The sequence below is a fragment of the Suillus paluster genome (genome assembly GCF_016628075.1).
Source record: "Suillus paluster strain FC165 chromosome Unknown EDB91scaffold_115, whole genome shotgun sequence".
NCBI classification, from domain to species: domain Eukaryota; kingdom Fungi; phylum Basidiomycota; class Agaricomycetes; order Boletales; family Suillaceae; genus Suillus; species Suillus paluster.
The window spans coordinates 32,275-51,484 of NW_024537675.1; the positions used below are offsets into that span (position 1 = coordinate 32,275).

A 19,210-nucleotide genomic window follows, 5' to 3' on the forward strand; every position below is an offset into this window, starting at 1 on the left:
AACCATTATGCCTATTTAATACATGCGGTCAATTTAGTTCAAATGGTCGTTGCATGCCAAACCTTGTTAACGTTCCCATGGCAGGTTCACACTTGACGGATAGCCATCCTGAGTCCTCACCGTGGGTGGACAGAAGTAGTCTTGTTCCGATCATGCCTTCAACTTTTACCTCAGGGGCAGACATCTCTTTCCAGGAACTATCATTGAGATGTTAGAGCAGACAATTTGGCTTATCCTCATCGGCTGGCCAAGTTTCCGGTTTCGGGGTGACATCCTGTGGTCTCGACACCCGACATTTTAGGAACAGCGGATGAATCCGCCGAGTGACCAAGTGTTCGCGCCAGTGTTTTCTCCGTGTCCAAAAACGTCTACCAAGACTAGGCTCATTCTACTAAGCGGTACGAAGAGAAACTCACTAGTACATTTAACCTATAGTATAAGCTCTTCAGCCGAAATCAGTGATCGCAGCGCATTAATCCCACTCTGGACCAGACTTGATCGGAACGTTCATGAAAAATAATAAAAATGCTTGATGTGGGTCTATACTATGCATTCCAATGATCCGTGCCCCATAGATTTAATAATGGAGAAAAGAAACCGTCATTTTACTTTAATCGCCTGTCCGCCTTCTAGACGTCTTCTGCGAGGCGCATCTTCCGTCATATTGTCACTATTTCCGAACCCAGATCCCCGAGGTGTCGGACCAGAAGGGAGGTAATGATGAGGAAATTGTGGTACTGGCGGAACTGCATACGCTCGCGAAGAATGGGCAGCTTCGTGACGCGACCGGTACAGCGAGAATAAGGAGTTGATAAAGACCGTCAAAAAAGATAGTGACGTCAACGTAAAAGCCTATGCACAAATATGTAATCAGCACAGCACATTGATCGGCAGGGACTCCCATGTACTAACCAAGGTTTTCCAGCTGATGGGCTCCACAAAGCCATTTACAACTTCAGCAATAAGTTCCGCACCTACTCGAGCACGGCCAACCGTGGCGGGGTCGCGATCCATGCATGTTTTCCAAGATGCACATTGTTGGATCATGGCAGGCACAGGGTTGCTTTCGCATAGGTTGTTCCTGTATTGCGTGGCACACATGCCGATCTCTTGCACAATATCTGACGAATAATTCATTTCAGCACACGCATCAACCGGGATGAAGATCATACCCATCGAGTATTCTGAGATGCGGTGTCCAACATCACGTTGACTGTGAGAATGAACTGCACGAGGAGATAAAGAAACACCATGACCAGTGACAGGTTGAAAAAGAACTGTAAATAGCTTGGGAAACATGATTAGCGTACTCGGAGGGTGGGAATGCAAACGACCTCACCCTAGCAGGACCTGTGGCATGTCTGACTGCGGTGCCGGGGCAGACGGCATGTTGAGGGTGTAGTGGTTTGACGTATTTTGTGTCACAGGCCCCACATGATCTGTATCGCCATCACTTTCTTCCTCGCTGCCGTACCCCGGGTCGTCGCGTAATGATACAGCATGATGGCTTTTCGTACGAGCCCTCTGCCTCGAGTTGAAAACTCTTCTGAGCGCCCCTGTGGCAACTATTCTCCCACTTTCTTTCTCAGAAGCCTCGGGTTTATGAGGGCTAAGCTCGGACATATCCACATCGTGCAGCTCCTGAGGAGGAAATGCTTTCTGAGGTGAGAAATTCACGGGGGGCGCCCATGCGTGCACTGGAGGAGTCTGCGGTGGTGCAGCTTGAAAAATGAATGGCACGTTGTGATTTTCTCCAAACATAGGAGTTTGAGGTGGATGAGGAAATGCCCGGGTTTGTGGGTTCAAGGTCATCGAATGGGCCTGAAACTTGTCAGTTCGGTTAGGAAGAAAACAAGATGAAAAACCACGTTTTCGGGGGGCATTTAAGTCGTTATTAGAGGCCCAGACTGGCTTTGTATTACTGCTTGGTCGAGACGTAAACTGGAAGTCCATTGGAGCTTCCGTCGATCGCTGCACATGCAGGCGAGAATTCATCACGTCACAGATGCAGCTGAAGTATACCGCTGCTCTTTCAGAGCGGGTTGTGAAACCAAATGTCGTTAAACGAGGTGCAAAAGGCCTGAGGAAGCCACTGCAGACGGTTAGGTGCAAGTTGGAACACGTCGAGCGTGATAGAGACGCGTGTGTCACGCATTTACAAACTTGAACGTCACACTCATCACGCTCATTTCTTTTCATCACGTGGTGGACACTGAGGTTGTCATCCCCGAGCTCAATGTCGTCTGCAATGAGCACCGCTTGGAGGGCAGTACTAGTTACAACTAGAAGTCAGGCAAGGGCAGGCTTACTACCGTCGTCACGCACATTACACCATCTTTCCAGCACATGGGGACCTCCATCAGCGAACCTCGTGCCCATAGTCATTGAACAGACAGTAAGCAACCCTGCATTCTTCGGTTGTCTCCAGCTTAGCACCCTACCTTGTGCGTGCAGGGAAGGGGCGAGCGATCATATGACATTTTTTCCCGCCTATTGCGCGAACGTGTAATAATGTTATATGGACCTGTATGTTTGCCGTTCTTCAAAGCCTCGGGCTGAATTAATTCATCTCATTGGCCTTCCAGATACGGGATACAGATTCAGCCCTGACTGTTGCGCAACTCTTATTTCTTGAAGCGGAAGATTCCTCTAAACCAATACACCTATACATCAACTCCCCTGGAGGAAGCGTGACCGCAGGACTAGCTATATATGATACAGTACGAGTTCCCTTTGGTCTCGGTTGTTGTGTCAGCTAATCTAACATCTCAAAGATGCAGGTTTGAGATCCCCTTGGTGACATTGTTCGCGTCCTGACGCCTACTTGTCTACTTTTAGTACGTTTCTTCCCCGATACACACATATTGTGTGGGACAAGCATGCTCCATGGGATCCCTCTTATTGGCGGCGGGTATGTCCTTCGGAGGTTTTTTATTTGAAAAACATATCACGGCACTCTAGGTGAAAAGGGAAAGCGTCATTGTCTTCCTAATGCCAGTATCATGATCCACCGTGAGTGAACACACTGGCAGCGGTGGACATAACTTAACCGTTATTGTTCGCTCGCAGAGCCTTCTGGAGGCGCTTCTGGACAGGCTTCTGACATTGCAATTCACGCCAAGGAAATTTTGCGCGTGAGACATCTACTGACAACTATATATCAGCAACATTGTGCCAAAGCAGAGGAGAGTGAAGCATCGGGACTGGAGCGTTTCGGTAGGCTCATCCCTTCCTTCACCAGGTGACATATTAACATTTGTTCAGAGACGGCACTGGAGCGAGATTATTTTATGACGGGCAAGTTTCCTCGTGTTTAATGACGACGGCCCTCTCATAGAACATTTTTAGCACAAGAAGCTCTTAACTTTGGGATTGTTGATGGCATTCTGGAGAAAAGACCAAGTTCCGAAAGCGATTCAAATCTGCATGATACACGAACTTAAAGCCCTTCTACTCCCGATGGGCGCGATGAATGGCAATGGAAGCCCCTTTTGCCCTTTTTGTAGTCTTTTCTACGCCCGTGTAATCTTCGCTGGTGATGGGGTAGGATAGCATGACTTTCCTTACATGTGAAATGGACTGATACAGGCATTGTTGTAAGTTTCTAGATGGACCACTTCCCCTGAACTTTGTGTACCAGTATTGAATACGCCTACCTCCATTGTGAAAGGCATCAGACCGCAGATCCCCGTTTCCAGAATCCTTTGTGCTGATCGGCATATCAAGGGTAAATTCCCAGGTCAGCGTGTCCCAATTGATCGATCTACCTGGCTTCCTGGCGCCAACATGTTGTGTTGCGGCGTAATACCCTTCATTGAGTATTACCCCTTGCGTAAACTAACAACAGTAGTGACTTCGTCATGGCCGGTCTAAAAGATCTAGTGACATATATTGATGTACTCTCAAATCACATGCACCCTCGGTACCGGAGACCAACGGTTGTGAAGGAAATCATTGATCCTCTCAATCAGGTCGTACCGGAATGTTCCCCACGTTCTCGTGGCCTCGAGACAACCCCTATGAACTGAACATGCACCAACGCGCAGTCACTTCGATCGGATGATAGCCATATGTACTCTCATTTATTAATCTCAATTCCCGGAAGAGTTCTTTAAGCTTCAAATGGACACACCGAATTGTGCGTATCGTGTAACTTTCTCGCAGCTTGTGCGGATCCTCGACGTGTGGGATACGTGTCGGGACCTGGACCTCTCCTTAACCGGCCTTGCCCTTCTTGCCCACACTGTCTTGTATCATCCGTGATAGGATATGTAGCTCATCCAAGATTAACACTGATAAATCACAGGATGTTCCCCATAATAATTGCACCCGGTGAGTACCATCGAATGAGGGAATGCTAAATAGCCTTTGCTATATCAGGTTGTGCCTATTCAAGCATCCCATGCTCGTGTGCGTGCGCCGCAGCAAGCAAGTCTTCTATCATTTCGGCGAGCTCGACCTCAAGGCACACATGCGATCTCAGATCGAATGCCTTATCAACATTTCACCGATATTTTAGCACAGCCATTTGTGTGAGCGCTTCGGAGTGATCCTTTGGGATCACACACGATCCACTGATGCGGATACCATCGGGCCACAGGAATAGGCGGGAGAGACCAAGGGATGGGTTCGAGCGTCTGAGTCTGTCATCGAAGGCATATATGGCTAAGCGGATGCCCTCTTCCGTCGATGATTCCTCATAGATAACCTCTTTGCAAATAACCAGTCCCATCAGAACAATGATCTATTTCGTATATAAAAGCTTGGTTTATGTGGCTCTGAGCACATGCACGCCCATGAAACTCTTTCAGCCACCTTGTTGCCTTTCAAGCTCTTGCCGATCATCCCGCCGGATCAGACCGACAACGATTGATTAAGGGAGCGACTGCTCTGGCCAGTCTCGCGGTGGTGGCGTGTGCTAGGGATGTCTAAGATGTGACGAGATGAGATGAAACTATCACGCCGCTCAGTGGCAGACCATTGGTGCGTGGCTGAATATATGAAGCAAACTGGCGTCAAGCACTTCATATTAATTGAAGCAGGGGCAGTGATCTCCTTCAAAGGCATTGGGTGGCATAAGGATCAAATGGAAGAGCCAATGCTATGGAGAGTGTGCTCAATAGATAGCTCAATATAGCTTCTCGTGTCTCTGCATTTTGATTGATGCAATCGGATACCAATAATCTCCACAGCTGTGATCTCATGGAAGCAATGGAGGTCCAACCCGTGCTTGATTCTAGTTTTAGCTAGACCGACTACTTGAAAGTACAAAAAATACCGCAACTCGCGGATATAGAGCGGGTGACGCTACAGATAGGGATACAGGAGAACGCCGGCACAATCAGCGAAAAATAAACCTTACAAGGGATTTTTTGAGAGAAACCAAATGATGCAGGACAGAGATCCTAGCACCTCCTGCACGAACCCATTAAGTGACGAACCCATTAAATGACTATGACCTTCACTACTAATGCATGTTGTTGCGAGCAAGGAAATGGCGACGATTGCCGCCTCCACCCCTGCCACCGCCATTACCACCTTGCCCGTTTCCTCCATTTCCTCCTTGTCCTCCGCCTCCGCCAGCTTGAGCAGAACTTGTCGCGGCTGCTGCTCCACCCGTAGCTGTTGAGGACACCGCAGAGCCACCTCCAGAACTGGCAGCGGCACCGTTGGTATTGGCGTTGTTACTGACAGTGAACTAAATGGGTAATGAGTACATGGCAAACATGTGTCGCGGGAATGAACACACGTAGACTACATCATCAAGAGATCCGTGCTGTGCGATGGGCACCAAGACCGGCTGGTGGTTTGCGGCACTGTTGATCGTCGAGATCTTGTATGTCCCTTCAGGAAGACCATTCGTCACGTCCGCGGTGAGAATGCCGTTATTCGCAGGGTCGTTCAGGCCCTTGAAAAACGCGAACTTGCTAGGGTCGGTCGGTGTTGTCTGTGTGAGTGAGCTCAGCTGCTCGATGACGACATGGGAGTGCCCCTGGATCTGCCCTTAGTCCGTTTAGCTGCTGGGGTGCGGAGAAGTAATTTTGTTGGGCATTAACAAAATGGCCTGTCTCCATGCCCTGAATAGCGAGAGAGACGGTAAACGCCTGGTTTGGCGGGATAACATCGAGGTTCTTCGGGTTAGTGAACTTAGCGGAGGGCATGTTCGCCGTGGAGGGGATGGAACCCATAGGTGCGGGGTTGCAGGACCCACCAGTGATCTGCTGGCCATTGGTGATCGGCTGATTGGGGGCGGTCAAGCAGAAGTTGATGAAGTTATTCGACGAGGTGAGTGACGCGACCTGGCCAGCAGCAGGTTGACCCTGGCCATTGTTTTGGAAGCCCGTCGCGATGACCGCGGGGTCAAGAGCTGAAGAAATAAAAATGAGGACGGCATGCCACAAAAAAACAGTAAAGGATACATACTCAGGGAGGTCTGGGGGTCATTGGTGCCTATTACCTACCGCCACCACCGCTGCTTTCCATTACCACGAATAGGTGAGGCCAGCGACCAGCGTGGCAAGAGCAGGGAGGGCAACAAGAACTCGAAAAGAAAGCTTCATGGTCGAATAAAATGTACAACAGGCTTCGCGGAAGCCGTAAACAAATGATCAGAAGAAAGATCCTATAAATCTGCTCTCGCGTTCATCGTCTTCCAAAACGAAGGAAAGGAAAGGGCAACACACTCACAAAAAAGCAGCACGGCTGCTAGAGAAAAGGCGATGTGACAAATAAGAGAACGGTCTGACATTTATACCGCGACAGTATGAAATTCCAGGTTGCAGATGGCATGCTCCTAGCTTTGAAGGTCACCACGGGAACTGCAGCGAGCGGCATTGGGGGTCAGAAAGACAAAGTCCACGACACCATCGCGACAGCCATTCGGCAGCGTCAAATTCCAGCAAGCATTGAAGAAAGTGCTCCAAAGTAAGCCAAAGGATCGTAATGAAACAGTGTGGGGAAGCAGACTCACTGCCAAATTAGGGTTACCGACATCGCAACAATGGCATGGGTCGTTTAGCAACTGCTTAGTAAGCAATACAAGACAAGCAACCGCTGTCTGATAAGATCGACATAATGAAAACGTTGAGCCCAAAAGTCCTCGAGGGAGAGTCAAGGAGACCGGGACTTGTAACGCCCAGAAAATTTAATAACCACGGGTCATTGTACCAGAGTTTAGTCAGCAACCGCCGCGATCTGATAAGACGAGCGTAAAGCAGTCCGAGTCAGAAGACATCTGCGAAAAACTGTCATCGAGTTTGGAAACATCTCATACATCCAGAAAATTTGACAGCCGCGGAGAATGAGTCTGGTCGGCAGGGTCACAAAATACACCGTCACCGTCACTTTGTGCTGAAGGGGTATATTAACAGGGTACCAATTACACGGTAGACGCGTCCTAATCATACTTAGTTGACGTTTTAACCATGAACGACGCCAGCGTGTCTATTTCACTGACCATATGGTCCTGGAAATGTCTCTCTGCAATGGCAACGAGGACTGCTTGGAACTCAGCAACGTCCGCCAAGATGGGCGTGCGACACTCGTTTTCCTCCAGTAACCGTGAGCTTCGTCGTCGGTTTTGATCTTTCGGATCTCTCCTTGACCTGTTTCCAGAAGGGGGGATTGCGAATGGACTGACGCCTCGTGGATTCTGCCGTACAGGGTCAAGAAGGGAATCCGGGGAAGGGGGATCGGCGGCAGTCAGGGGTGATGGGTATACGGGTGGAATCAAATTGAAATGGGAGAGATAACGATAGAGCCCTGCGGTTGGCATGTTTTTGAAGTCAGTCTAACGAGAAGGTGTCAGTGTCATGGTAGCTGGTGTCACGGATTGCTCTCACCGAGCTCTTGAGGTCGTTATCTGTATTCGCCTTTTCCGCCCTTCTGCTGACTGCAGTGCCGTGTTCTACTCTCTTTCTCTTTACGCGTGGCTCTCCCTCTGCCCTGTCCGCCGCCTGTCTTTTTGTCCCTGTGACTCCAAAGTAGGCTGCATCGTCGTTTGGCTTCTTGCGAGCCTGAGGACGCGAACGTGAGCCCGATGTCGAACCAGCGTTTGCTGATATTGTGGCTGACGTAGACATGCTAGCGTTTGCAAAGTAGGCGGACGATGACTAGAACTGCGAACTTAAACAGATCTACAACATAAACCATGAGAGATGTTCCCACGCGCTTATCATTTTATCTTTTCGGTTAGTGCTTAAAGCTGTTGCACTAGCGACCTTAGACTAAGCAACAGCTAACAACTCGTCCGACCGAGGCTCTGCTGTGCTAGTACGGGCGCATAGGCGTATCACGGCCTAAAACTAGCCTAACGCGTCATTAATCGCGAGTAGTTCGGTTAAGTACTGCCATACCGAGCCTTACTGCCAGACGTAGATAAAGAGAGATTAATAATCTCATACGATTATCTCATATTTCTTCCTCGCTTTCTACCTCTTGTCTCCTACCAGTAATGTCGACCTTTGGAACCCTTTTCCGCGTCACTACCTACGGTGAGAGCCATTGTGCCTCCGTAGGTGCAATCATCGATGGCTGTCCTCCGGTAAGAGTCATCTCAGTACATAACTTAAACCCAAGTTCATGCTGAAGGATATACTGCAGGGACTAGAGCTGTCTGCACAAGATATTCAGGTGCAGCTGAGTCGCAGAAGACCAGGACAGAGTAATCTTACCACTCCTGTGAGGAATTTTTCTATTTCTGTCTGATATGCTCACCCCAAAGTCTGCGATAGAGAGATGAGAAGGACCTTGTGCATGTGCAATCTGGCATCGAGCACGGTGTCACCCTTGGAACGCCCATCGGTCTCCTCGTAAAGAACGAGGATCAACGCCCGAAGGATTATTCTGAGACCGATTTGTACCCTCGCCCCAGTCATGCGGACTACACCTACCTCGAAAAGTATGGTGTGAAGGCTAGCAGTGGAGGTGGACGTAGCAGTGCACGTGAAACTATTGGTAAATTCACTCCATCTGGGACATTGCTCGGAGTCTGATTCGATTTGTTTTGCATAGGTCGTGTTGCAGCGGGTGCCATTGCCGAGAGATACCTCAAACAGGTGTATGGCATTGAAATCGTCGCGTTCGTCTCTTCAGTTGGCAAGATCCACCTACCTTCCAACGTGGCTCCGCCATCGCTTGCGCCAGTGGATGGAGATGAAGACAACGATGACGCGGCAGACGCGTTGTCACCCGAGTTTAGACAATTACTAGCCACGATTACTCGAGAAGAGGTTGACAAGCACATCACACGTTGTCCTCATCCAGAAACTGCAGAACGGATGACGAAGGTGAGCAATGTTTTTTCCCTGTGATGCCCGTCATAATCAGTAACCGACTGCTCGTCATTAAAAGCGCATCATCCGTGCCAAAGAGGCTTCGGACTCTATCGGTGGAACGGTAACGTGCGTCATTCGCAATGTCCCGTCAGGTCTCGGAGAGCCAGTCTTCGACAAGTTCGAAGCGAAACTTGCACAAGCTATGATGTCAATTCCTGCCACGAAAGCTTTCGAGGTTGGTTCAGGCTTCAGAGGAACTGAGGTTCCCGGAAGCAAGCATAATGACGCTTTTATCGTGAAAAACGGTAAACTCGGTACTACAACTAACTGGAGTGGTGGTATCCAGGGAGGCATCACCAACGGCGAAGACATCTACTTCAGGTACGGAATTCCGCCTCTCAAGTTATGCTTGACTCACTTTTGTCTACTACAGGATTGGATTCAAGTCACCTGCGACCATATCGCAAGAACAACGCACGGCACAGTATGATGGTACACCAGGAACACTCGCTGCTCGCGGGCGTCACGACCCTTGTGTTGTCCCGCGTGCTGTTCCCATCGTTGAGACCATGGCAGCCATTGTCATCATGGACCAGTTGCTCATTCAAAGCGCGCGCGGGGCTGCTGCTAAGATGCTCCCTCCCATCACAACGCTCCCACCCACCATGGTGATGCCATCGCAATGATAATAATAGAACAAGGATCTCGATAGCGGATATAGACCAATATCTTTCAACAAGCATATATTGGATATAATGTGATGCTAGTATACAAGGTAGTCTGTAGATGGACCGAAAGTAGCACTAAAGCAAAGGGTATGCCAACATATTGACATGCTTGAGTGAGAACAAGAGATTTCGCGCGGAGTTTTGATGTCAATCCTCGACGTCAGTGCAATCAACACAGAGACAGCAAACAAGTGGCTCAAGTTGCCACCACCACCACTAAAAGAACATGAGCAATCCACGCTGCGTAGGTAACTTGGCTCCTCACGTGGCGGTTCAATAGTCTCCCTGGCCACTTGCCGAAGGTTTCATCTATCACACGTTCTCGCCGCTCACGCTCCCTCTCCACGTCTTCATCCACCACGTCATCTTCGTTATACCCTCTTGCATACGAGTACCTGCAAGGGGATCGTAAGAGTGGGGTGTGTTCATTCACAGGACTGTGATGCGGTTCCGACGGCTTGATTTTGGGTCGTGTTTTCCGCCGACCAGTGGGTAATGATGGCTCCGAAGCATAGCTTTGTGATGCCAGAATACTCACTCGCTGCCCTAGTGGGCCCCATCCTTTCGAACTTGCGGCATTCGGAGAGCGCAACGGTGCAGAAATGGATGAACAAGGCGAACCCGATATTGACGATGCAGCAGACGGCAGTCCATCAGAAAGCCGTCTGTGTCCACGCACACCAGCAGTTATTCGTACACGAGAGTGAAAGTGGACGCGTGGGCTGGAACGGTCACTAGGACCCTGAAAGTCATCTCCGGACACTGTTAACTATGTTCAATGCATTGAGGCTAACTGAGCACCCCAGATTGCTTGTAATAGCGTGCAAGCTTACATAGGGTCGAGGTCCGTCGGCAGAGAAACGTCTTTGTTTAGAACGACGTAGGAAATCGATGGTACTCTCGTGATAGTCCTCGTCCTCGGAATCAAAGGTAATGCTATGACGGGAGCCTTCCCTTAGATCCATGGATTTGTCCTGCCTGTGATTCTGAGCGGGGATGATCATCGGTTCCTCTGAGAAACCGATGTCAGGTTGATGATCCGGAGTAAAGTGCGTAAGGTGAAACGAAGGCAGAATTTTTATATTCACATACCTTTCATTTCGCGGCTGTTTGAATTCCCCTGAGTATCACCATGAGTTCTGTCGCCGTTCTGCATTGCAGTCATCTCTGCTTTAAGCGCACTACTCGCTGCGGCGGGAGACATGCGGTTTTAATTTGAGATGGTCAGACTGTGTTGCATGGATGCTGTGTGTGGGGAAAGCACGAGTTGCAGTCTATTTAGTGAGGTAATGGAATATATCTTCTAGCTCACGTGGCGCCGCTTATAATCCACCAGGTTATGACCTGGACTCGGAGAGGGTCAATAAACCGCAAGTACTATAGGAGTCGAGGTTGAGCCTATCAGACAGGCAGCGAGAAGTGCCGAGAAAGATTAAAGAGTGTCCTATACAGCAATGATTTGTCTATATGATTGAGTGGTTGTGTGATTTAAATAACTATTGTCCTAATAAAATCTCCTCCATAGCCTGCCGAACCAGAGGAGCATCGTATTGCGGTACTCCGGGATCAAGAACGCGTTCGGAGGTTTTTCCGACCAAAATACACTTGACACCGAGTGTCTGTTGGTACAAATGATTAGTCTGATGGAGGCCAAGGGTGGAAACACGAGGGAGCGGCTCACCGTTATGGCTTCGACGTCTACTTCTACCTTTGTCCCCTTAAGATATACCAGATGTGTGATGAAGGCTGAGATCGGATACGTTGGAGCATTCCCTAGTCCGTTTGGCGGGTGCTGTGGATTCAACACCGAGGCGATAGCTCTGCGCTGTTTGAGATCAAGATCCCAGGGCAAAATAAGGAATCACCTGATATAGTCGACGGCGTTGTATCCATCTGTTTCTCTATCATTCTTGCCGTTCACTGTTGGAGATGAACGCACTCAGTCTAGGTGACCGGACAGTGCCGCATGACCCACATAGAAGCACTTTGACACGTAGGAGCCGAGATCCCGCGATCGCAGATGCTACGCCGCGGAGAGCCAGGCAGGGGATGATGCTGAGCATTCTCCATTAGGAAGATGTTTTGGGTGCCTACGATCGCGTACTTGCCTCGTCCACAAAGATCCACATGAGTACACCAACACCTCCGAAGTTGATAGGTTCTTGATAAATTGAGGGTTTGGTTTCGGGTACACTTCATGGCCATAGCCATTAATATAATAGAGTCCTGAAGCAAAATGGGCACCGCGAATCAAACCCCCGAAAAGGTTACCCACTGCATATTCGAGAATGGAGAGGCTCATATCCGTCTTCCTTGGCTTGTTGACTGTACATAATATTGAATCGATTCTGCGGTATGATCTCGCCTATTCCATCAATAGGGAGATAGTGGATCCAAAGACAGCAGCTCTGAGTCAGAGGAAGCTGCAGGCGTCACTGGATGCGATATTTCACATTGGCCCAGCAGCTTTGCGCCATTCTCCTACAAGTCACATCAAATGGAACAAATCACATCACCGATCTGAAGATCAGCACGAACCAATTCCGCTGCAATGGTAGTTATATGGTTCGTCACAATGACTGGCAGAATGTTTGCCTTGAAATCGTGTTTAGGGATGCGCTGCTCTTTCATTGATCTATCTTATGACCAACACACCTGGCTATTTGTTATGGTAGAAAATAAAAATATTGCGGATGGTAAGGACCGGAAGAAGCCCTGCGCGCCTGCCAGGAAGTAGTTACCTATGCTGTGGAACGTAGGTCCGAGTCAGTACCAACAGTCTGCCGAGCCTCGGGCAACTATGACCAACCTTCCATTCAAGAACGAGAAGTGTTTGTGTGCTCGCTTGAGGACCTCGTTCTCAAAGTAAACCAGGAAGCCTAATTAAAGCTGTCAATATGCCGGCGGTTGGCGTCCATTATCAGCATTACCTCGGATGACCTCCTTTCGATCGTTAGGGATGCCCGACCACAGAGGACTTTGACCTTCGATGATGCTCCGCCATTCAGCACGTGCTTCGCTTTCGGACACGTTCAAGGGCAATCTGTAGGACAAAAGGGTGCGCACAGCATCGAGAGGCGAACCGGGAGGAGCGAGAGGGATCAATCTGACAAGTCTTGAGCGAATGTCACCTTAATTTCTGTATCAGCACATCCCAAGCTGAGCACGAAGTGTCATCCACCTATAGATGGTCCACCGAGTACCCTGATTATCTCACTGGACGAACCGCCGTCGTCCGAGACCGGAAGAACGTAACATGCGTTTTCGAATGCAGCACATACGGAGTTTCCGCCTGAACCGCCGGATATCACTAAGAACGACGGTTTTGAGTGCCTTGCTTCTGGCACTTGGTTCTGGAAATGGACATGGCCATTGGTTATTAGTGTTGGATCGTGTCCATCCCACGTTCCTTGTATTGTCCTTGTGCTATTATCTGACTGCAACGGGAGGTCGAACACAGATGAGTCCGGGCTGTACATCCAGCAGTAAACGTTCAGCTGAGTTCACGTTGAGAACGGCCAGCGAGGGATGGTATACGATAATGAAGATCAGGTTCAAGAAACGCTGAGCCAGAACTTGAGCTTGAGTAGTTGATCTTGATGGTATACGACAACGTAAGGTCATCATTGGCGCTAATAGTATAACAATGACACAACTTGACCGGAACCAACATATCACATGCGGCACACCAACGTGTCACGTCTTGCTTGCAACACAGGCGACTGCTTTACTGGCCCAAACTTAAGCATTCAAGTACCCTTGACGTTGAGACATCAATGTTCTGAGGAACAGCACTTGTAAGAGAAACACTTGTCAGCAGTGCACAGCCAGTCGACAAGACACCGTGGCACCCGGCGCGTATCCACGCCATCTGCTAAGTACTCTACTAGTTACATAGCGCTACCATTTTCTTGCCTTTTAACGATATGGTCCGTAACTTCCCAGCCTTGCCAAGTTTTTACCGGACCCTCTTCTTGTACATTGAACCAGGTAAGTATTCGCTCTCATCGCTCACAGTTTTGTTCAAACGACAGAATGGTCATCGTGTAGTGTCGACCGTATCACCTGCTGTCTTGGCGTGGTTCTTTCCAGGCGCCTCCTGGTTCCACCATGAGTTGATACCAACTGCAACTGCTGCCTCCGGACCGCTAGATGCCAGGACCACTATGGCTATTTGGCAGCTGGGAAACTGTGCATCTTCATGTTTACTTTATCCATCTTGACAGGCTGATAGACCCGTAGGCTACCTTCTCCTGGGTTTAATTTCGTCTCTGGTCTTCAGAGCTATCCGAGATGCTCTTCCAAACAATCCGGAGGCTCAGGAGCGTATACTTGGAGCAAGCTTCACTGCGCTCGCGCTGGCAGACGTAGGCTCTCTCCACCATTCGTATCCATTCGTCTCACAAATTGTATCATAGGTAACACAGTAAGTCTTTAATACTCATGCAAGTGTTTGCCCCCACAACGTGTTTCAGCATCGCTGCCTCATTTATTGGCCTCCCAGACGAGCTCAAATACTCCTTTGGCAAGTGGAATCTCATGACCCATGGCAACATCACATTTGTGGTATTCCTCTTGAGCGTAAGGTATGTCGACGACAAACCCACCACCAGACTGTTCTCACAAACAACTCTATAAGACTTGCCTGGTTCGCGGGAATCGGTCGCACTACCTATTACTACAGGACACGGGCCAAGGTGGACTGAGCACTTGGATTACTTTCTATTCCAGTAGGACACTAGGCGGGTTGAAGTTTAACACAGATTGTATAAGTGCAGTCTACAAATACAATTCTGCTCTACATAGTCCAAGGTATAAAGTAAATATGAAGGCGTTCGAAGATGATGCAGTACAAATCTAAGTGGTGTCCATACGAATGTATGGAAGAAGGTCCGAAGTAATGCAGTACAAATCTATGTCTAAGAGTAGGATCCAAGTCCCAATACGTACTCATAAAACGCAGGGAATGAAGAAACTCAGTCTACAAATCGATCGATATGAATGAAAAGGGTCCAATCCCAGTCGTAATGCACCGTTCCTCTGCATGGTGAGCGTCGGTGTTAGTAGAAGGTCGAATGAGAGAGCAATAGCGTAATAGCCACGAAAGCAACAGTCGCAGATCTGTGAGGTTCCGACGGACAGTAGGCAAAGAAACGCCTCCGCCACGATGAGAAACCTCGACAAGCACAAGAGTTAGTCCATGATATTCCAACGGGCAGTAGTCACTGATGCCCCCGCCACGACAAGGAACTCAGAGACTGACCATGAGCTGCGGCCTTGCTCTCAGGTATTAACGCGTCGCAAACACGTAAGTAAGTATAGACTACAAGCGAGAAGTCAGTATGTGTACTTGTCGTCGCAATGCAGCAACTCACCTGCCCTTAGGCGATGCTGTTCACCACCCCAGAGCATGTGATGTAATTAGCCCACACGAGTAAGCGTGAGGCGCGAGATGAATGAGCTCCGGTGGCACGAGCTTGCGGCGTCCGCGTGGTTCGTGTTCGCGCGAGTATAGATTGTATGACTCAAGATGCTGCGAAAAATGAATGCGAAAGTCCGCGACAGATTCTAGGAGGCAGAAGCAGAGAGGAGATATTTTTACATGGGAGGATGAGCTTGCGACGGGTGAGGACCGTAGATGCCAATAGGGTAGGTCATCAGTTCTTGACGTACGAATACGCTCGACCGAACTCGTTCGGACACCAGGGAGGGGTTTAAGGGTTTGTCAGGTCACCAGAAAGCCCGAACAAAGGGCTTAAGGTACATGCAACGGGAGAACCATACTTTGGATCCTGATACTCGTAATCGCTATACTCCAGTACTAATCGATCAATTATCACCGTCTCCGACGTCCAGGAGTAACATAATAGCAGCGAGCGTATCTTCCACTTGCGATTCTATCTCCCGTTCGTAATCAGCGTCGACAAATTTTTCTGGTATCATTTGGCCTGTGACTGGTTCCAGGGAATCGGGCGACGACTCGGGCGATGGAGGCTGCGATATACAAACAGGAACGGGAAGCGTCGTCGGGCAGAAAGAATCTGTTGCCCACGAAATTGCATCCCGGATGAAAGCGTCGGCTTCTTCGTAATCTCCGGGACCCGGGCCATCCTCGCCAAGAACGATGCAGTGCGAAGTCGTCCATCCACCATCCTTACATCTGGTTCTGCCAGGGGCCGGCCACGGTGTCGATAAGAAATATGCGGTGTACGCGGACTCGATATTGTACATCTCGGCGGCCTGATCGTTTGTATGGACTTCCGGTACGTCGTCACCTTGGGCGTTATCTTGGCCGACAAGCGTTACGTCAGCTTCGAGGAGGGCATCATGAATGACCTTGATATTGTCAGGAATTGACTCTGATAGTGGACACATGGTTTTCGCAGGAGCAGCGACAGGTGATTTCGACCCTTCTATTACCAAGGTAAGGTCGGCACAGGACGTGTCGGAGTCAGCGTCTACCACAGGGAGCGCGCAGAGAGCAGAGAACACCGAATCGTTAGCGGTGAAGATGATTGTACCGGACGTCGAAGCACCATCTACGGCAAGGCACTCGTTGGCTGGAACGTTTGAGCAAGGCGGAGGGAATGGTTCAACCATGTACGATAGAGACTCAGGATTGTGCGCCAGACTCTATTCATAAGCATTAGCGACTCAAGTCGAACAACGGAGGCACCTCCACTTACCTCCAATATCAACTTGAATGAGAAAGAATTGTTAGCGAGTTGCCTATCAACAGAGACTCTTGGTGAAGGACGAGATCTAAGGGGCTCCTTGGGAGATACCTCCTCAAACGAAGGAACACCTGCACAGGAACTGGCATCTCGGGTGAACACAACGGGCCCATCATTGTTGCTTTCCCTGATCTCACCAAGAACAACCCGTGGCAATATCGTGATCTGGCTATCTAGTTCCTTGACTCCGCCAGGTGCATCGGACTGTTGCTCAGAAAACGAACTGCAATAACCTTCGCTTGCGAACTCGACGATAACCTCGTGGTTGGAAAATAACACGGGAGAGCCGACTGGCTGTTGGGAAGAGACTGCCTCAAAGGAAGGATTTGTCGCGCAGGAAATGACATCTCTGATGAATACAACTACCCTCCTTGTCGTTGCCTGTCTCGCCAAGGCCAACCCGCGGTGATATCGCACATCGATTGTCTGGGTTCTTGACACCAGGTGCGTCCGACCGTTGTTCTGAGCTCGAAAAGAACGTACTGCAATAATCTTCACATGCAAACTCAAAAATAGCGTCGTGCTCGGAAAATGACTCGCCAGTGAAAACGCAAGTATCAGTCGTCGTGTGGGCTTCGATGTTGTCAAAAAACGAAAGATCCAATCCGATTGGAAGTTGATACGGGTCCTGTTTATCGGCAGGAATAATGTCCGTCCATGAAGCAGAAGTCGCGGGGGGAACGGAAGGCTGAGCCGATATACCGTCTATCAACATAGACTGCGTGTCGGACATGACGAAAGCTTCGTGTCTGACGATAGAAAAATCAGGAGAAGTGTCGCTTCCGGAGGTCGTCATTCAATCGAGTAGCCGCAAACATTTCGGCATCCCGGTCAGCTAATGAAAGTACACACATCTGAATGTCAAGCGTGGGGACCGGGACCGCATTGAAGGAATCGCCCAGACCGACAATTACGCTAGGAGCCGAAGAGGTGGCGATATCGGCGCCACCGGCGCGAATTGAAGGTTCGTCATCAGTCGCCATTGCAGGAAATTCAATGAACCGTGGTTGTTTGCTTGTGCTCTCTTGATATATGACAGTCCTGGGGATGATACGTTCCTGTTCCTGTATCTCGCAGATATGCGCGGACGCCCGTTTGAGCATGGCAACCATTTGGGAGCATGCGGGGAGAGTCGAGTCGCTAGGTAGAATGCGCTTAGGAACGGGGCCAGGCACATCTATTGGTGACCTTGAGGTCCGTTCACTGCCACTCCGCACAACACCTGGATTGACATGTTTCCGACGTCGATGTGTTGGTAGTGGGATGGCGCGGGGGTATTGACGTGGTTCCCGACGTTGACGTCGTGAGATCCGAATTTTCTTGGATGGGGAAGGGTTCCAACTCTCGACGCTGACCTTCCTACATCCAACATGAGAACGTTCTCGTTTAGCGCCACGGGAGGGTGTCTCATCGTAATCGTCATACAACTCTCCGTGAAGCAGGCGGCGAACATACTCGGCGTGAATGATGGGGTCCGAACCGATATTCATATGAGCCAGACCGCCTGGATTGAAGTTCGACTGACGCGTAGTCGCAAAACGTTGTGCCTTCATCCACGCATCCTAGCGGTAAAAATTTCAGACTGAGTCACCAGGAAAATTTATAAGGACCTACCCATGGCAAACGCAGATAGCCGGCGTGGATAGTTACCGACTCTTTCCTATCCACTTTACATCTTCTGGCTAGTGGAGGGGCTTCGCTAGCTCCAGCTATTCCTCGACGTCGTTTCAAGGAGTTTGGGGAACAGATCGGAGAGTCCTCGGAAGGAGCCTCCCCATGGGCGAGTTGGCGGGAGGTTAAAATGCTAGTAAAAACGGTGTTGGTTGCCCGGCGGGCATTGTGCTCGTCTTTCCCCCTTCGTCTGGTCCGAATGTCGCGAAGGTCCTGCAGGTGACGGATTCTTCCCAATAGGACGTTGTGAGGGCAAGCGTGAGGGGTTTTCTGGCGTACAATGAGGGCGTGGCTTCTGCAGCCATGTTTCATGGCCATGTCTGCGGGCTACTTGAGCTCGAAAGTCAATGATAAAGTCGCAAATCGCAATTCTGTGTGTAAAAGGCAAGTACGGAGAAGGCGGTGGCGAGGTAAAAAGTGCTGGAGGAGGCTGAAGGGATAGCGACAGGAGTCACAGGACCTACTTATACCCAGAAACCTCCGCCGAATGCCAAACTTTAAATCGTTACGGCACAAGGACGCGTCCGGTCACGTGCCCTTGATTTTGACCTTCGACAAAGTTACACACATATTCGCTGCGCTTGACAATGGACATGCAGTAGCAAAAACACATGTACTGCCGCGAACGAAGGAATGTCTTCCTCCTGTCTTGTAGTACGGTGCATTCATGAACATTGCACCCTACAGCGTGCTAGAGGTGACCAAAGATGAAACTGGCATCTGACTAGATCTGACTTGTCTATCGGAGAGGGCGTAAGTATACTGTGTTAAGCCAGCTGGGGTGACCGGACCACTCCCAGCT

At 49.7% G+C, this 19,210-nt stretch overlaps 10 protein-coding genes across 10 annotated transcripts; 3 read left to right on the top strand and 7 right to left on the bottom strand.

The window, feature by feature from the left end:
- Positions 1–380: 380 nt before the first annotated feature.
- Positions 381–2,152, bottom strand: EDB91DRAFT_1167963 (Di-sulfide bridge nucleocytoplasmic transport domain-containing protein). The gene is made up of 5 exons (XM_041320078.1): positions 1,340–2,152; positions 1,249–1,287; positions 1,173–1,213; positions 913–1,121; positions 381–852 (listed from the first exon to the last, which is right to left on the bottom strand). Exons 1-5 carry the CDS (start codon positions 1,993–1,995, stop codon positions 601–603), a joined length of 1,197 nt encoding a protein of 398 aa, XP_041170956.1. The 5' UTR covers positions 1,996–2,152; the 3' UTR covers positions 381–600.
- On the top strand, positions 2,153–3,886 carry EDB91DRAFT_1167965 (Clp protease-domain-containing protein). The gene is made up of 9 exons (XM_041320079.1): positions 2,153–2,395; positions 2,455–2,526; positions 2,586–2,720; positions 2,775–2,780; positions 2,839–2,911; positions 2,962–3,012; positions 3,070–3,216; positions 3,265–3,297; positions 3,349–3,886. Exons 1-9 carry the CDS (start codon positions 2,237–2,239, stop codon positions 3,441–3,443), a joined length of 771 nt encoding a protein of 256 aa, XP_041170957.1. The 5' UTR covers positions 2,153–2,236; the 3' UTR covers positions 3,444–3,886.
- Positions 3,887–5,194: 1,308 nt separating this feature from the next.
- On the bottom strand, positions 5,195–6,483 carry EDB91DRAFT_1265712 (uncharacterized protein; the record flags this gene model as incomplete). The annotated part of the gene is made up of 4 exons (XM_041324495.1): positions 5,195–5,698; positions 5,750–5,998; positions 6,057–6,367; positions 6,462–6,483. The coding sequence occupies 4 exons, from the start codon at positions 6,481–6,483 to the stop codon at positions 5,468–5,470; spliced, it is 813 nt and encodes a 270-aa protein (XP_041170958.1). The 3' UTR covers positions 5,195–5,467.
- Positions 6,484–7,396: 913 nt separating this feature from the next.
- Positions 7,397–8,081, bottom strand: EDB91DRAFT_1062125 (uncharacterized protein; the record flags this gene model as incomplete). The annotated part of the gene is made up of 2 exons (XM_041314503.1): positions 7,397–7,789; positions 7,842–8,081. The coding sequence occupies 2 exons, from the start codon at positions 8,079–8,081 to the stop codon at positions 7,397–7,399; spliced, it is 633 nt and encodes a 210-aa protein (XP_041170959.1).
- Positions 8,082–8,208: 127 nt separating this feature from the next.
- EDB91DRAFT_87458 (chorismate synthase) lies at positions 8,209–10,357 on the top strand. Its single transcript, XM_041328676.1, has 6 exons — positions 8,209–8,542; positions 8,602–8,679; positions 8,733–8,955; positions 9,013–9,287; positions 9,352–9,656; positions 9,709–10,357. Exons 1-6 carry the CDS (start codon positions 8,453–8,455, stop codon positions 9,959–9,961), a joined length of 1,224 nt encoding a protein of 407 aa, XP_041170960.1. The 5' UTR covers positions 8,209–8,452; the 3' UTR covers positions 9,962–10,357.
- EDB91DRAFT_87546 (uncharacterized protein) lies at positions 9,958–11,466 on the bottom strand. Its single transcript, XM_041328679.1, has 5 exons — positions 11,316–11,466; positions 11,096–11,248; positions 10,837–11,015; positions 10,269–10,772; positions 9,958–10,219 (listed from the first exon to the last, which is right to left on the bottom strand). The coding sequence occupies exons 2-5, from the start codon at positions 11,205–11,207 to the stop codon at positions 10,151–10,153; spliced, it is 864 nt and encodes a 287-aa protein (XP_041170961.1). The 5' UTR covers positions 11,208–11,248; positions 11,316–11,466; the 3' UTR covers positions 9,958–10,150.
- A 33-nt stretch (positions 11,467–11,499) lies between these two features.
- EDB91DRAFT_1239786 (uncharacterized protein) lies at positions 11,500–13,482 on the bottom strand (the record flags this gene model as incomplete). The annotated part of the gene is made up of 12 exons (XM_041321903.1): positions 11,500–11,622; positions 11,685–11,823; positions 11,869–11,923; positions 11,979–12,058; positions 12,112–12,229; positions 12,279–12,328; positions 12,405–12,484; positions 12,542–12,598; positions 12,659–12,749; positions 12,813–12,882; positions 12,934–13,134; positions 13,185–13,482. The coding sequence occupies 12 exons, from the start codon at positions 13,480–13,482 to the stop codon at positions 11,500–11,502; spliced, it is 1,362 nt and encodes a 453-aa protein (XP_041170962.1).
- A 175-nt stretch (positions 13,483–13,657) lies between these two features.
- On the top strand, positions 13,658–14,846 carry EDB91DRAFT_1168014 (uncharacterized protein). Its single transcript, XM_041320080.1, has 6 exons — positions 13,658–13,993; positions 14,054–14,194; positions 14,246–14,370; positions 14,422–14,429; positions 14,479–14,589; positions 14,643–14,846. The coding sequence occupies exons 1-6, from the start codon at positions 13,930–13,932 to the stop codon at positions 14,707–14,709; spliced, it is 516 nt and encodes a 171-aa protein (XP_041170963.1). The 5' UTR covers positions 13,658–13,929; the 3' UTR covers positions 14,710–14,846.
- Positions 14,847–15,485: 639 nt separating this feature from the next.
- On the bottom strand, positions 15,486–17,470 carry EDB91DRAFT_1265716 (uncharacterized protein; the record flags this gene model as incomplete). Its single annotated transcript, XM_041324496.1, has 3 exons — positions 15,486–16,636; positions 16,690–17,045; positions 17,104–17,470. The coding sequence occupies 3 exons, from the start codon at positions 17,468–17,470 to the stop codon at positions 15,833–15,835; spliced, it is 1,527 nt and encodes a 508-aa protein (XP_041170964.1). The 3' UTR covers positions 15,486–15,832.
- Positions 17,293–18,726, bottom strand: EDB91DRAFT_1265724 (uncharacterized protein; the record flags this gene model as incomplete). Its single annotated transcript, XM_041324497.1, has 2 exons — positions 17,293–18,299; positions 18,352–18,726. The coding sequence occupies 2 exons, from the start codon at positions 18,724–18,726 to the stop codon at positions 17,502–17,504; spliced, it is 1,173 nt and encodes a 390-aa protein (XP_041170965.1). The 3' UTR covers positions 17,293–17,501.
- Between the last annotated feature and the right edge of the window lie 484 nt (positions 18,727–19,210).

Coding starts and splice junctions, on each gene's coding strand:
- EDB91DRAFT_1167963 (XM_041320078.1), bottom strand. CDS start 1,995: ATGAATTCTCGCCTGCATGTGCAGCGATCGACGGAAGCTCCAATGGAC. Junction 1,122..1,172: donor CATCTCAGAATACTCGATGG/GTATGATCTTCA, acceptor ATTATTCGTCAG/ATATTGTGCAAGAGATCGGC. Junction 853..912: donor CCATCAGCTGGAAAACCTTG/GTTAGTACATGG, acceptor ATTTGTGCATAG/GCTTTTACGTTGACGTCACT.
- EDB91DRAFT_1167965 (XM_041320079.1), top strand. CDS start 2,237: ATGTCGTCTGCAATGAGCACCGCTTGGAGGGCAGTACTAGTTACAACT. Junction 2,527..2,585: donor TAATAATGTTATATGGACCT/GTATGTTTGCCG, acceptor TTGGCCTTCCAG/ATACGGGATACAGATTCAGC. Junction 2,912..2,961: donor ATCCCTCTTATTGGCGGCGG/GTATGTCCTTCG, acceptor ACGGCACTCTAG/GTGAAAAGGGAAAGCGTCAT.
- EDB91DRAFT_87458 (XM_041328676.1), top strand. CDS start 8,453: ATGTCGACCTTTGGAACCCTTTTCCGCGTCACTACCTACGGTGAGAGC. Junction 8,956..9,012: donor CAGTGCACGTGAAACTATTG/GTAAATTCACTC, acceptor TGTTTTGCATAG/GTCGTGTTGCAGCGGGTGCC. Junction 9,657..9,708: donor GGCGAAGACATCTACTTCAG/GTACGGAATTCC, acceptor TGTCTACTACAG/GATTGGATTCAAGTCACCTG.
- EDB91DRAFT_87546 (XM_041328679.1), bottom strand. CDS start 11,207: ATGTCTCCCGCCGCAGCGAGTAGTGCGCTTAAAGCAGAGATGACTGCA. Junction 11,016..11,095: donor AAACAGCCGCGAAATGAAAG/GTATGTGAATAT, acceptor TCGGTTTCTCAG/AGGAACCGATGATCATCCCC. Junction 10,220..10,268: donor GGAGACTATTGAACCGCCAC/GTGAGGAGCCAA, acceptor ATGTTCTTTTAG/TGGTGGTGGTGGCAACTTGA.
- EDB91DRAFT_1168014 (XM_041320080.1), top strand. CDS start 13,930: ATGGTCCGTAACTTCCCAGCCTTGCCAAGTTTTTACCGGACCCTCTTC. Junction 13,994..14,053: donor CTTCTTGTACATTGAACCAG/GTAAGTATTCGC, acceptor GTCATCGTGTAG/TGTCGACCGTATCACCTGCT. Junction 14,195..14,245: donor TATTTGGCAGCTGGGAAACT/GTGCATCTTCAT, acceptor ATAGACCCGTAG/GCTACCTTCTCCTGGGTTTA.